Source organism: Sebastes umbrosus, chromosome 14, assembly GCF_015220745.1.
Source record: "Sebastes umbrosus isolate fSebUmb1 chromosome 14, fSebUmb1.pri, whole genome shotgun sequence".
In the NCBI taxonomy this organism is placed as follows: Eukaryota; Metazoa; Chordata; class Actinopteri; order Perciformes; family Sebastidae; genus Sebastes; species Sebastes umbrosus.
In genome coordinates, this window is record NC_051282.1 from 30,592,082 (window position 1) to 30,607,641 (window position 15,560).

At 43.4% G+C, this 15,560-nt stretch overlaps 1 protein-coding gene across 10 annotated transcripts in view; it reads right to left on the reverse strand.

The window, feature by feature from the left end:
• cacna1ia (calcium voltage-gated channel subunit alpha1 Ia) overlaps positions 1–15,560 on the reverse strand; it is a 218,964-nt gene that overhangs the window by 72,746 nt on the left and 130,658 nt on the right. For all 10 annotated transcript variants that reach the window (XM_037791666.1, XM_037791665.1, XM_037791662.1 and 7 more), the window contains 2 exons: positions 12,596–12,693; positions 4,651–4,810 (listed from right to left, as the gene is read on the reverse strand). In XM_037791666.1, the coding sequence (XP_037647594.1) occupies positions 4,651–4,810; positions 12,596–12,693 (258 nt within the window). The remainder of the gene's footprint in view (positions 1–4,650; positions 4,811–12,595; positions 12,694–15,560) is intronic.

A 15,560-nucleotide genomic window follows, 5' to 3' on the forward strand; every position in this document is an offset into this window, starting at 1 on the left:
GTGTGTGAGATAGTGTGTGTGCCCTAGCATGAAATCAGCACAAAAACAGATTACACACACACACACACACACACACACACTGAATGAACTCATTCGCTCTCTGTATGCACCCCTTTATTGAGTGAGTGAGTGAGTGAGTGAGTGAGTGAGTGAGTAGCTGATTCCTGCCAAACTTAATGGCACACATCTTCTAAACTCTGAATCTGACTGATTGCCATCATCTGAAGCACCTCATCATTTCCTGACATCGTCTCTCATACCTCTCAGTTTTAATGGAAGCATGCCAAAGAGTCTGTCACTTCACATCCACCTGGGAACTCACTGTGGATACATCTAAAAAGGGGAGAGTAGTCTGCCAGCGCTACAGTGATGTGCTGATGGGGATATTATGAGTACAAGTTTCATCACAAATACCAATAAACAGAGGAAGAAAAAAAAAAGTCAAGCATTCAAAGCACTCTTGCCTCCATGAAAACAACACAATCCAGATTGAAAGTGCGAAGGGAAGAATGCAAATGCAAAGCAATTGAAAAACTGCTGCTGAAATGAATTAAAGAGAAATAGTAATAACAGAACATGAAACCAATGCCAAAATTAAGGGAAACAATAAGGGAGAAGGGTCTTGGGAAATGGAAAACAAGCACCACTGAGCCAGTCGGCGAGGCCTATTAGGTGTGAGTGTGTGATCAGACATGACTGTGGCGTAAATGACGGCGGGCTGTGGATGCTCATACCAACCGCCTGGACCTGGGGAGGACAAGAATAGAGCCTCTCCATCAGCGGGCCCATTACTGAACACACAGGCTGCACCCGTTTCCACTGTTATCAGGCCATTAAATCAGTCGCTATAAGCACCATAGATGTGGGTCATTAGGGGGCTACTACGCCTACTGAAACTTAAAAACGACCCGTTTTAACATGTAAAACTGAATAAAACATTACGTTTTGAACACAATTAAAAATACTTCTTTAGGTTTAGGCAACAAAACAACAACTTATTTAGGTTTAAGAAATAAAACTACAACTTCTTTAGGTTTAGGCAACACAACTACAACTTCTTTAGGTTTAGGCAACACAACTACAACTTCTTTAGGTTTAGGCAACAAAACTACAACCTCTTTAGGTTTAGGCAACACAACTACAACTTCTTTAGGTTTAGGCAACTAAATTACAACTTCTCTAGGTTAAGGCAACACAACTACAACTTCTTTAGGTTTAGGCAACAAAACTACAACTTCTTTAGGTTTAGGCAACAGAACTACAACTTCTCTAGGTTAAGGCAACAAAACTACAGCTTCTTTAGGTTTAGGCAACAAAACTACAACTTCTTTAGGTTTAGGCAACAGAACTACAACTTATTTAGGTTTAGGCAATAAATTACAACTTCTTTAGGTTTAGGCAACAAAACTACAACTTCTTTAGGTTTAGGCAACAAAACTACAACCTCTTTAGGTTGTAGTTAAAAACACAAAACACAGTTAAAATAACTACGAACACAAAGACAACTACACATTTTTGGTTTTGCTAGAGGTCGCTGTCGTGTTCTTTTATACCTTCTTTCGGTGATGTACCATGTGAATAGATGATAAAACCTATTAATAGGCGTAGTAGGCCCCTATTGACCCACATCAATTGGGCTTATAACAATTTATAATGCCTATTTAATAGCCTGACAACGGTCTAATTGGCTGCACATTCAGGGTCACTGGACCTGCAGTATTTACTCATTGCACCGTCTCCATTTGTCCCTTCAGCCCTCCTTTTGCTGCCTCTGTGTTGTCTTTCCTCACATTATATCCCTGTTTCTCTGTACACATCAGTCTCCTCTTTCCTTATATTTTTTTCTGCACAGGGAGAGACTTATCAAGCCCCGTTTACCCTGATATACTCACCTACATTTCAAGCTCTGTATGCATAGAGTACAACCTTCCCTTATAGTGCGTTTAACACCTTATAACTCTTTTACTCCCTCTTGATTCCCTCTTTATGGGCTCTTTTGTTCTCCTTTCCAGTCCCCTCTCCCTCCCTTTCTGATACTCCCCACCTCTCTCTCATTTCCACTCATCTCCCCCCATTCCTCCGTCTCTCCAATTTTCTTGATCCCCCCCAAGTCAATAGTGGGATAGATACTGCTGACATATATAGGAGGAGATTTTCTCCTTTTACCTCAACCGCAAACCACACACTTGAATGCACACTAATTCCAGGATCGATAGTAACAGTTGTGTCCACATCAGGCTATAACGCGTCCCATTGGGAGTGGCTTAGGAACCACGCATTGATTGACAAAGTTTATACACTATATACAGGTATATACACTGAGACACGCTGAGCTTACACTGGCTTACAGCACAGTAGAGTTTTTGTAATCCAACAGAGGGCACAAGGGACTGACAACAGAGATGATCATAAAAGACGTAAGAGAGAGGTTGTCAGTGGCATTCAAATATTTACTAATGGTGCTAAAGTGGAGGAAGGGATAAAGAATGAATAAGTCAGAGAGAGAGAGGGACCCTGTCAGAGTAGTGGAGCATGAATGAAGGCTGTTGCCCCCCTGCTGGTGACTTGGCATCGCGCAGCATGGCAGAGTAAAACCTGGCATCACACTGAGAACACACCTGCCAATGGAGAGCGAGACGGAAGGGAAGGATCAAGGCTACATACTGTAGTAGCAGAGAAAAGAGGCACTCTGGGACGAGTCGGGAGGGGGAAGATTGCGTGGCAGAAAAGGAAGACGCACCAGGGAGACGAAGGAGGATAAACAGAGACCTACATGCGTGATCCTGCTTTGGAAGTGCACGGGACAAACTCCAATAAAAAATGGTTTTTGAAGTGCCGTTGGCGCGCTCTCTGGGGCCACTGGTGTAAGATGGGTTGTGAAGTCTGGCAGCTTAGAGGTGTGAATGTGTCTCCACTCTCACAGCAAAATGCCCAATATCTTTATGGACTTCTTTTCAACGTGCAGAAATAAAGGACCTGTGGGACGGGGGATGGGCATTTTGAGGAGGAAGATGAAAAAAGGAAGATAAATGAGAAGTAAAGGACGGTCCATCATCATTAATCCTTTAAGGCTTTAGCGTGTTCAATCTGCCTCGATCGGGTCTCGAACTCACAACCTCAGACACTGCAACGGTTCACATGAGGATAGAAATCAGAATACTGTCAAAAATACAGTTTTTGAGATAAAATGTGGGGGGAAGAAGAAGAAGAAGAAAAATAAGAATAAGAAGAATAAGAAGAATATGGAGAAGAAGAAGGATAAGAAGAAGAAGAAGAAGGAGAAGAAGAAGAAGAAGAAGAAGAAGAAGAAGAAGAAGAAGAAGAAGAAGAAGAAGGAGAAGGAGAAGGAGAAGGAGAAGAAGAAGAAGAAGAAGAAGAAGAAGAAGAGGTACAGGTAAAGGAGCACATAGAGTTAAAGATGGACACTGAGACGGGAGTCCGATTGGAGATTTGGTTAAAAACAATAAAAGAATAAAGTGCGAAGGCAGGAATAAGGCGTAATAAGTCCTGGAAAGAGAAAGGTAGAGATCAAAAGATCGAGGGTGTAAAATGGCAAAGTGAAAGCTGCACTTGACTGCGACACTTATCCCACTCTATTACAACCTCTCAGAGCGCTAACGTTAGCCCTTTACTTAGCATAATAGCCCTCGAGCGCTAACTCACTGCGACCTTTCTAATTAAGCACTCAAGCACCCTCAGAGAACCTGCATAATGTGTCAGTAACATAATAATAATGCAAAAATAATACTTTGATTCAATAATAAGCAACAATCTGCTGACCAGGAGAGGAACATGTTTTCTAAAGCTGGATCAAAACGTTGGAGCTGATCCTCCTGATCAAACTTCTGTCTTTTGACTTCACCCCATGTAAGAACTATAGGATCCCCCTTCAGCCCAGTGGAGATAAAGGTAGAAACCATTGGTTAAAGTGACCCTGTGATGTGATTACTGTGGAGGTTGTTACGGTTAATGTCGCCTCTCAAGTTTAAGGTGAGGACAAAGCTGGACTGTGCCAGCTGGCGGACACGTGTCCCCTTTCATCTGGCTATCAGATCTATCATTACGCTGTGTCAGCATAACCGGAGACAGCGCACAGACGCCCAGAGTAGTATACAGTAGCTTATATACACATTACAACATCAGGCCTTTCTATAGCCAGCTGATGCCAGCATAAAGAAAAAGGGAAACGGAGAGCGATGAAATCAAATAGTCCTGAATACTGGTGGTGAATGTCACTCACGCACAGACGCAGCAGGTGACGCCGTCATGTGGGGGTCATGAATATGGAGGCGTGCAGCTGGAATCTAATCACGTTCTTAGCAGCAAACAGGAAAAACTGTACGGTTACTGTCGCTTTGAAGCTTGAGAGAGAGATGGAAAGAGGAATAGGTAGACACGCTGGAAGACAGTTAGTATGCTAATGTATGTGCTAAAGTCAGATATATAAAACATACAGTATACGTGGGGAAACTGCACAATTTAGTCATAGATTTATTACTGTAATATGGTTTTTAAATTTCACTAGTATGACACGATAGAAGGGAGAAGAACGGGAAGCATACAGGTGAGGTCTCTCCCTCATCATAACGTTCAGTATGTGGCCCACACACACACACACACGTACGTACTGATCCACAGTGTTTAACTCACATGGTGAAGTTGGTCTCCAGGTAGCAGCGGTTCCTCAGCAGCCCCGCCCACAGCTGCACGCCGATGATGCCGAAGATGAAGAAGACGAAGAAGCAGAGCAGCAGCACGTTGCCCAGCATGGGGAGAGTGTCTAGCAGCAGGTTCACCAGGATACGCATACCTGTGTGCGTTTCAGCAGATCAATCAATCATACATGACGGATTATCACAGGCTTACATCACTGATGAGGAAATAGAACATTTGCATTTAGATTGCTCTTTGCACAATTTCTCTTGGATATGTGGAGCCTACTGTATCTATCTGTCTATTCACACCAAACCTAATGACTTATTACCAATTACTACAACATTAAAAGTATCGCTGATTATATACGATTAAATAGTTTTGTCCAATTTGTTTTGAAAGAACGTTGGGAAAACCTTGGAACATTGTTTTCGGAGTAACGGACTGTTGCACAAATTGGCTTTTTTCAGTCCAATGTGACATTTTTGGGACTATCGGTGCCGTCCCCTTCTCAGCACGCAATAAGGTACGACAAACACTACTACTACTTCTACGACCTCAACAACCAAATAAAGCACAATATGGCTTGAGATCGCCGGTGTGCATAGTTGCCACGCAGAAAATTCAAACGCATATTTTTCATATTCCCGCTCCACATGTTCGCATTAGACTGGTCGGCTTTTTGGCTACTAAAACATTTTGGTTAAGGTTACAGAAAAATCATGCTTTTTGGTTAAATATTAAAAAAAGTCAAGTTAGTCTTGACTTTTCAGTTTCAAACCAACACCAGCATCGTTCCCCAACCTTTACCAAGCTCTTTGATTCATCGAAAGATGACAATCGAAGACGTCAATCGTGCTTCAGTAGCAGATATTATCAGGAGAAAAAATGTAATATGTTGTAGAGTGAATATTTTGCGTCTTTCCAGATACATTTATTAAAAAATGGTTGCCACACAATCGCAATGTTGCCTGTTCGATCCCCTCTCTGTCGCACCATTTCCTGACTGCCTCTTCACTGTCAACTGTCCAATAGAGGCAAAAATGATATGAATCATTTGAATCTTAAAAAACAAACAATCAAAAGAAATGTTGGTAAAAAGTGTAATCCAGCTGGTATTGAGTCCTAAAACACAGAAATGAGTTAGCATTTTAGCACTTCCTGTTCCCTCGTCTGGAAGTCAATGGGTTTTTAGTTAGATGCCTGAAATAAGGTCTGTGGGCAACACAGGCTTAAGAGATTTTAACGTTTTGATCTACGAAATATGTCAGTAAATATCCCACTTCTACATGTCTAACGTTAGCTTTTTGCTTCTGACGATTGCATTCGTATAGATTATCTTGCTGAACAAAACCTGTAAGTTTCAGAAATGTTTGTTTGCCGCAGAGCTTATTTTCTGCAATAATCCAAAACCCAAAGAAACAAGCCCATTGGGTTTTCTGTTGAGGGAACCAGTGCGATGCTAACTTCCTACAAAACCATGTCATCCCTGCAGCGCTCTATTACATCCCAGTGCCTGTTGCCATTTAGAAGCAATTGAACATCACTTCGAGAGGACAGTTGTATAAAAGCATTCCCTACGTTGTTGGGGAATTTGTTCGAGACATCCACAACAGCAGCACAGATTGTGCTGATGACGGCAAACTGACAGGATACTAACTAGCGTCCACCCCGTGAACTAACGAGTGTAATCAGGCTACATGATTAGATGAACCCTAATTACAGAAATACAAGCGTGTCCCCTGTTGAACAATGATGACCTCATCCCCCGCGGACGGGGCCCGCCCCGCAGTGATGACATATTGAGATGTGAATAGTGGGACATAATGACAGCTGATTGGACTGAGAAGAGAGAGAGAGAGAGAGAGAGAGGGAGAGACAGAGAGAGAGAGAGAGAGAGAGAGGGGAAACCCACTGATGAAATCACAGCACACCCCGCTAGAGACACCTGAGGAAGGTGTGTGTTTTGGTGTTACTATGAGTGTGATTATGTGTGTCTCTACTTATCTGTGTGTGTTTCAGAGCCATACTGGGATTCGTGAATAACAACTCAACAGTAGGTTAATGTGTCATAAACACAACAGTGCGTCTAAACTGCCAACAGACTGAATGACAGGAGAGAAGCTGAGAGAGATGATGATGATGATGATGATGTTCACACATGTAGGCAATATTTAAAGAATGCCAACACCAGAGGTCTGTACTAGGAAGCAGGATTTAGGGTCAGCGAGGTAACTTCAGGGTTTAACCCTTCAGGGTTTTCCGTACTATGATGGTGGTTTGAATCTTACCGGGGTAGATCGCCATGGTAACTGATGCTGAACAGCTAACCTGCTCCGGAGCAGGTTATGTTTCAGATAAGAGATCAACTTGTATAAAAGCACCGCCTACTGACCAATCAGAGCTCGGTGAGTGGATTGTATGATAATATTACACAAATATGAAGAAGTTAAAATCATAATCCAGACTGAAAACAACACAGTTTAAACTGACAGATGCAGGAAGGACAGCTGGCTGGATGCTGTGGGTGTTTACCGCTTTGAATTATGTTTTTATGTTTATTTCTTTAGTTGCTCTCGAGTCCGTTTCACACCGCCGGAGTCGGGGACGCAGCTACTGAAGTAGTCATACATGCCATATTGTGGTCAAAGGCTCTAATGAAGCGTTAGATTAACTCATCTATTACACTTCTGAAAGCTTTTTATAAATCACTGCCTCAACTAGACGACTAGATCTGACTTTTGAGTGTTCTGTTAAATTAATGAATCTGTTAATTTACACATTCACACACAATTTTTTCTTTTGCCAGCTGTCCTTCCTGCATTTGGCAGCTTCAACGGTTTTAATTGGATTATGTGTTTAACTTCTTGGTATTTGTCTAATATTATAGTGTGTATAATGTGCCGCTCTGCTGACAGTAGACTCGTCCATGTCTGTGATTGGTCAGATGCTGTAAACCCCGCCCCCTTTCATGTGAACGTGCTCATATCCAGAACTGAGAAACCCTGGGTTGATTTACCGAGTTGATAACCACCGTCGTAGGACCGCCTAGATGATCTCTCGTTTGTTAGAGTTAGTTAAGCCAGATAACGAGAGGATACCCTGGGTACGTTGGATCCTGCTTCGTAGTACAGGCCTCTGATGCACGACACACAAACCAAGTAAACACAAATGCTAGCAGTAATTGTCTCGGTGTTAATCACTGCTGTCACTCCCTTTTCATTTTTTACTGCGTCTAGATTAGTGATTATGTGCCATTTAAAATCTGTGTGCTCGTGTTTAGAGGCTCATTTATCAAGTCAACGTACCGTGTGTGTGTTCATTAATTGGTTATGATTAGATGTTGTTTGTTAAATATTCTCAGCCAATGATCAGTAAAGAGAGGTCAAAGGGCAGGACTTTGTCCAGGCTCTCTGTAGAGAAACACGTTGTGAACTGACGTTAACGTGACATCAACGTTTCAATGTTGGATTAGAAAGTAATAAAACAAAGAAACTTGGGAATCCATAAAATTTTTATCCCAAGAGCGCAGAGGAAATTTCTTTTTTATGCACCCGTCTTCCTCCTCCGGCTAATTTGTCTCCCTCCTGTGGCTAATCTGTCTCGTCAACTGGTATTAAATGGAGAGCAGTAGCGTCGCCGGTGTGTGTGTGTGTGTGTGTGTCTCTGGTGGCGGCTGGAGGCGAGTCTAAATGTGTTTGTTCCCCAGGGTCCTTGTCATTAGGCCACTGTTCCATTAGGCCTAATTGGGTGAAGAGAGGGAGAGACGGAGGGAGGGTTGGGGGAGAGGGAGAGCGAGAACGAGACACAGCCCGAGGGTGTGCCGAAAAATAGGGAGCGCCAAAAATAAGAAAGAAAACAGAAAAGAACAAAAAGAGAGAGAAAGAGGGACATGCAAATAAAACACAAATATTAACCCTCTGAGACCCACAAGAGAGATGTTCTAGTCTTTTTTAGGGGTCTCTAGGTCTCTAGTTTGATCCATCCATCCTCTGAATGCTCTAGGTCTCTAGTTTGATCCATCCATCCTCTGAATGCTCTAGGTCTCTAGTTTGATCCATCCATCCTCTGAATGCTCTAGGTCTCTAGTTTGATCCATCCATCCTCTGAATGCTCTAGGTCTCTAGTTTGATCCATCCATCCTCTGAATGCTCTAGGTCTCTAGTCTGATCCATCCATCCTCTGAATGCTCTAGGTCTCTAGTTTGATCCATCCATCCTCTGAATGCTCTAGGTCTCTAGTTTGTGGTTGTACAGTTCCATGAGGCTGTGATTATCCTAGAGGTCACCACAGGTCATTTATACAGTGAGGTCAATGAAATGTCTCCTATGGGGACTAACATCATCACACATGAATACAGTTGGGCTCATTGGATCCACAAGAGTCTCAGCTTTACAGTGATACCCAATTAATGTAATTCCAAGACTGTTTAGGGACCCCAGTATGCAGAACTATTCAAACACATCATTTTAGAATAGGAGACAATAACACATTTATGCTGCATTAACGAAAACTGCATGTGATTATCATAAAGTGGGCATGTCTGTAAAGGGGAAACTCGTGGGTACCCATAGAACCCATTTTCATTCATATATCTCCTTCCCGACATGTTAGTATGACATGGTGTACTTAGGTTTTCTAGTTTCAGGTAATATCTGTACCTTCACGCTCTAAAACTGAACCTATAGAGAAAGGCAGTAAAGTCAGTCGGGGAAACAAACAGTATGTTATCACACAAATCAGTCCTCTCCTTTTTTTCCTTCATTCTCTCACTCCTTCCCTACCTGCCCCCCCCCGTCTCTCTCCTCCCTCCTGGTGGCTGCACCAGTTTGCCAGCTCTCCTGCTGTTCCCAGATAAAGATGGATGCCTCCTCTTGCGCCACAATGGAAACACATTTACAGCTCTCTACCAGAGAGAGTTCTTCCTCCTAACACTAGCTTCTGTAGTGTTTGTTGTCTTTCCCCCGCTCCTGTTCTGTCTATAGCGCTCCCCTCTATCTCACACCCATTTCCACAAAGAAAGAAGTCACACACACACGGAGACACACACATGGAGACACACACACGGAGACACACACACGGCGCCGCACTATTATCTGTCATTTTGTTGGAGGGTTACAAATTGAGGTGTGTGAGTGGTCAGGATGTTGCTCATGCTCCCTGTGTATCTGTGGGCAAAGTAACGATCCAACAAAACAGGGAACAAATAGCTTTAGCCCCACGCTGCCTAACCCCTAATGGGGTCACTGATAGGAGACGGACTCCACACACAACGTAAACCATAACGGTATGCACACATCACGCAGACAACTACAGTAGGAACTAATACCAACAAGAGAAACTCATGCAAACACACACATACACATATATATATATATATATATATGCATACAGCATGCATATGCAGCATCAACTATGCATATGCAAGAAGCCCAGATGATCCATACTATGATGCATAATCATCTCCAGAAAATCAGATTTGTCCCTGAGACACTATATGCCCACTCTGCTGCACACAATATCTTCTAATCAAACCACTTGACGCATAATGTAGTTAACATCCATATTTGTATGAGTGCTGCTGCTGAGTATTGCACCGAGTATAGGTTCCTCGTTGATGGCTCAGCCTGAACGGAAACTCGTCCTTTCGGAAGGTGTGGAAAACTGAAATCAATGCCGCCACTGAAGACAGGTTTTCAGGTAATTACACTAAATGTGAGGAATCTCAATCATGATTGGACGCGTTCGTGGTGAGCAAAAATCAGAACAAATTTGCTCCATGTAGAGGAAAAGCTATAATTTTAGATGCCTCTCAAAGGTTTCTATTTAAAAAAAAAAGAGAGAGAGACGTTCAGAGGGAGGCGGTGGCAGCAGAGAAGCAAAACAAGAGGATATACACCGGACTCCACTAGACCTCTGAATGTCTGCTGTGGTATCTGGCACAAAAGTTGCGAGGTGGGGCCGGATTGAGATCTGGAGAATTCGGAGGCCGAGTCAACACGTCCAACTCGATGCCATCCGCATGATGTAAAAGAAAACGTGACCGGGCCACCTTCCTCCATCGCTCCATGGTCTAGTTCTGATGCTCATAGGCGCTTTTGGCGGTGGACACGGGTCAGCATGGGCACCCTGACCGGTCTGCGGCTACGCAGCCCCATACACAACAAACTGCTCCTCACTGTGTGTTCTGACTCCTTTCTATCAGAACCAGCATTAACGTTTTCATCAGTTTGAGCTCCAGTAGCTCTTCTATTGGATCGGACAACACGGGCCAGCCTTCGCTCCCCACGTCCATCAATGAGCCTCGGGTCTGACCCTGTCGCCGGTTCACCGGTTATCCTTCCTTGGACCACGTTTGGTAGATCCTGACCACTGCAGACCGGGAACATCCCACAAGAGCTGCAGTTCTGGAGATGCTCTGACCCGGTCGTCTAGCCAGCACTATTTGGCCATCGTCAAAGTGGCTCACATCCTTACGCTGGCCTATTTTTTCTGCTTCCAACACAAAGTTCAAAGTTCAAAATGTTCACTTGCTGTCTAATATACCCCCCCCCCCTCACCCACCCACTGCCAGGTGCAATGGTAATGAGATAATCCATGTTATTCACTTCACCTGTCAGTGGTCTTCACCTGTCAGTGGTTATAATGTTACGGCTGATCGGTGTATATACTGTACTGTACTTTTCAGGTAAAAAGTAATTGAATAGAAAAGCTTTAGATGTTGGCTTGTAGAAAAAACACAAAGGAAGATAAGCTTGTGGGCAAAAGTGTTGTAACAGTCAACACCTGCAGTCTGAAGGTCCTGTGTGGCCAGAGAGCATCTCACAAGCAGACTCAAACACATCGTCATCATCATCGTCATCGTCATCGTCATCGTCATCGTCATCGTCATCGTCATCATCGTCATCATCGTCATCATCGTCATCATCTCCCTCCCGCGTTTTGATCTCAGTCACTAGAAAGGTTTCTTCCTCCTATAGTATCTGTCCCCAAGGCCCAAACTGAATTAGGCAACAGGGCTTTCATGCAATCAGCTCCATCTGCTGCTGCGGACTCATTTCATCATGATTTGGAAGAGACGGCCTCTCTCAGTGACTTTAAGGTATTGAGGAAAAGCTTCTAACACTATTTCCCCACCAACATGAGTGCGATATGCAGGGTTTTTTTAAACACGGGAAAACCTGCTAAAAATAGGTGATAGACTCCTTTCCCACTGCGAGGATGGCGGCGCCGTTCCACCGGCCTTTCTGTTTCTTGCTATATGTCATAAGTTTGTATGTCGTAATAACGTGAGAATATCTTGTTATAACAATAAACTTTTCACATTATTACATGATACTGATCCGTTTTTATTTTTTCCTGGTGTGGCAGCAATATTCTGAACATCAAAGAAAAAGTATAAAATGATATAAAGCATGCATTTTTTTTTATTATTTATCAACAGAAAATTGATAACATGCATATAAAACAGGATTTATGACGTGTTAGAACGAAGCGACCAGACCGGTCTGAACCTACTGTAGCTCGGGCAGGCGGCTAATTGGCGCTCACAATGATTAAGAGCTGCCTGTTGGGGCAGCGGGACAAAGGAATCAATAGGAGTTAAGAAGTTTGGCTGAGAGTTGAGTTTTTAGATGAGAGGAACAGGGTGACGGTCACAGACCGATCAGTGGAGCGGCATTAATGGAGGGTTTGTAAATCTGATCAAGCTGTGACTCAGGGCCGGAGCGGGCTGTGTGATTAAGCATAAGATGAATGTTTAATGATGCCCGGGGGGGGGAAACAGGTGGCACGAGGGTGCACCAAAAAAAAAAAAGCCGGAGATGTAATACATATACATGAATTTCCATGCAGATGCATTTGTGCTTTATGTGGACTGACAGAAAGGGAGTCACACACACTGTTGCACAAACAAACACACACACAAAACAAATGTTCTCACTTGGCACTCTGTTGATGGCTTTGAGGGGCCGGAGGACCCGCACTGTGCGGATGGCCGACAGGTTGATGTTCTGCAGGTCCAGCGAGTACTCTACCATCCTGGATAAAACACACACAGAGAGAAAGACAACAGCATTTAACCTTCTCTGGAGTTGCTACTGGTTCACAATGTGACGAAAACAGGATTACCAGCTGGACTCGAGGCCTCTGCTCAACAACAATGGTCCCTCTTTGATCTCGTCCTCACCTGTCGCCCTCCCAGAGCTGCGTGAGCTTCAACCGTATGGGAAATGTACCGCAAAGGGCGTCGCTGCGACACTCGAGAGAGAAAGTGGCGGGGGGGGGGGGGGGGGGAGTGGGGAAGGGGATGAAGTGACAAAGCATCAAAAGGGGGAGAATAACATGAAAGGGAGGTGAGGAAGAGAAAGAGAGAGCGGGAAAAAGAGGGATTCGTTCTATTCTAAGTGTTGCCTGCAGGATGTTGCGGCTCAGCCGGAGCCTGGCATCTGTTAGCAAGTCATTTCCACAGCATGGCTAAGCTGTTTGTGCCCCCAAACCCAAAGCACTTTCACAGGAGAACGGCCACGGTGTTTGCCGTGTGTGTGCGTGTGAAAGCGGTGTTTGAACGTATCTATTACATGATGATGTTATCGTCAACACAGAGATGGTTGGAGTGAGTGAGCTCTACGGTACGTGTGTTTTAAATAAGAGCGGAAATGCCATGTATATATGTGTGCAAATGGTGTACATGGTGTAATAGTTTTTAAGCGTGTCTGTGTGCAGAATTGATGAGCCCGGGGCTACGGCAGTGTTGGGACGACATGATACCAGCAGCAGCAGCAGCAGCAGCAGCAGCAAAACAAGCCAAGCTCACCCTCTCTGTCACATAGACAGACTTATGAGCCATGTCATATACAATAACGTGATACTTTATTCATCCCACAGGGAAGTTCTTCCCATTTGCCCTTCACCACAGAACCAACAGAGCAGCTCACACTTGAGTAGGATTATTTGTTGTAACACGAGGTTGGAGCTGCCGCACAGCTGTTGTTCTAACAACTAACAATTTATTCATAGCAGGGCTGTCAAAGTTAACGCCAAAATAACGCGTCAACGCATCTTGCGATTTTTAGGTTGTAGCGGGCTCAGTTTTAAAGCTAGATACTGGTATCATATGAAACTAGAAAACCCGCTGACTCCATCGGTACCAGCCATGTCATATTAGCTTATCGCAAAGGAGGCTAAGTAACACTCCAAACTTGCGCTGAATTTTGGCGAGGAAAAACTGGCATGGCTATTTTCAAAGGGGTCCCTTGACCTCTGACCTCCAGATATGTGAATGTAAATGGGTTCTATGGGTACCCACGAGTCTCCCCTTTCCAGACATGCCCACTTTATGATAATCACATGCAGTTTAAAGCTAGATTGAAGATACAGGTATCATATGAAACTAGAAAACCACTCGCCCTGCCTACAATTAGAGGCGTGTGCTCAGGGAGCCAAACCAATCACGAGGAAAATCAATTTGCCAGACAGAAAAAGATGCACAGAAAGTGAAGAGACAATCTAAAAGTTCAGGCTGTACCCATGTGGTTTGAAGAGCAGGCAATCACGCTGGCTGGTATATATATATACAGGATATTATTCCAGTCATTTAGGCTACATGTAAGCTGCCTGGTAAAAAGGATCCAATGTAGTATTTTTAGGGCTGTCACTGTTAACACATATTAATGCAAATTAGTTTTAACGCAACTAATTTCGTCACGCATTAACACATTCAATCTTTCGGAGGTTGTAGTGGGCTCAGTTTTAAAGATGAAGTGAAGACACTGGTATCATGTGAATCAGATGAATCCATCGGTACCAAACCATGTCATTCTAGTTTATCGCAAAGGAGGTTAAATAACGCTCCAAACTTGCACTAAATGTTGGAGAGGAAAAACTGTCATGTCCATTTTTAAAGGGGTCCCTTGACCTCTGACCTCCAGATATGTGAATGTAAATGTGTTCTATGGGTACCCACGAGTCTCCCCTTTACAGACATGCCCACTTTATGATAATCACATGCAGTTTGGGGCAAGTCATAGTCAAGTCAGCACACTGACACACTGACAGCTGTTGTTGCCTGTTGGGCTGCAGTTTGGCATGTTATGATTGGAGCATATTGTTTTATGCTAAATGCAGTACCTGTGAGGGTTTCTGTACAATATCTGTCATTGTTTTGTGTTGTTAATTGATTTACAATAATAAATATATACATACATTTGCATAAAGCAGCATATTTGCCCACTCCCAATTTGATATGCGATCAATTTGCGATTATGTACTGTGGACAATCATGCAATTAATCGTGATTAAATATTTTAATCGATTGACCCTAATTTATATAAGTGAAATATTTAAAATAAATTTGCACTTCTGGGTGAAATGCTTCCTCCTTTAGGACTTGTAGTCTAATTTGTTTGTTCTTTCTGTAAAACGAACGAGCCCACACTTGAAAGAATGCTTCTTTACGAGGATGTAGAGGCAGCTGCAGACCAATTCTCTTTACCCGGTCGTTTAGTGGAAAGTACAGAAATGCCACACAGCAGTTTGATGAAAATGTCACAGTACAGAGAAGAATATAACGGTTGTTTTCATAACCTGCCTCAAACATTATAGTATCTGTGCAGCTCTAATTATTAGATGAGAGAGAGAGAGACTGAACAGAAGGATAAAAGTCAAAAGGGAGTTTTGAAAGAATTAAAACAAACATGTCCTCCCATTAGTGAGCTCAAGGGCAAAAAAGAAAAAAAGGATTTTTAAATGTCGCTTATTAGATACATGACACCCACAAAGCATGATCACTCGCCTGGGTGAGCACATGTAATGTTTTACTAGTGATCCAATTGCATCTGGAAGAGCAGCAAGTAAAGTGAAAGAGAGAAGAGATCACAGATGTGCCTGCATGCGTGTGTGTCTTTGTG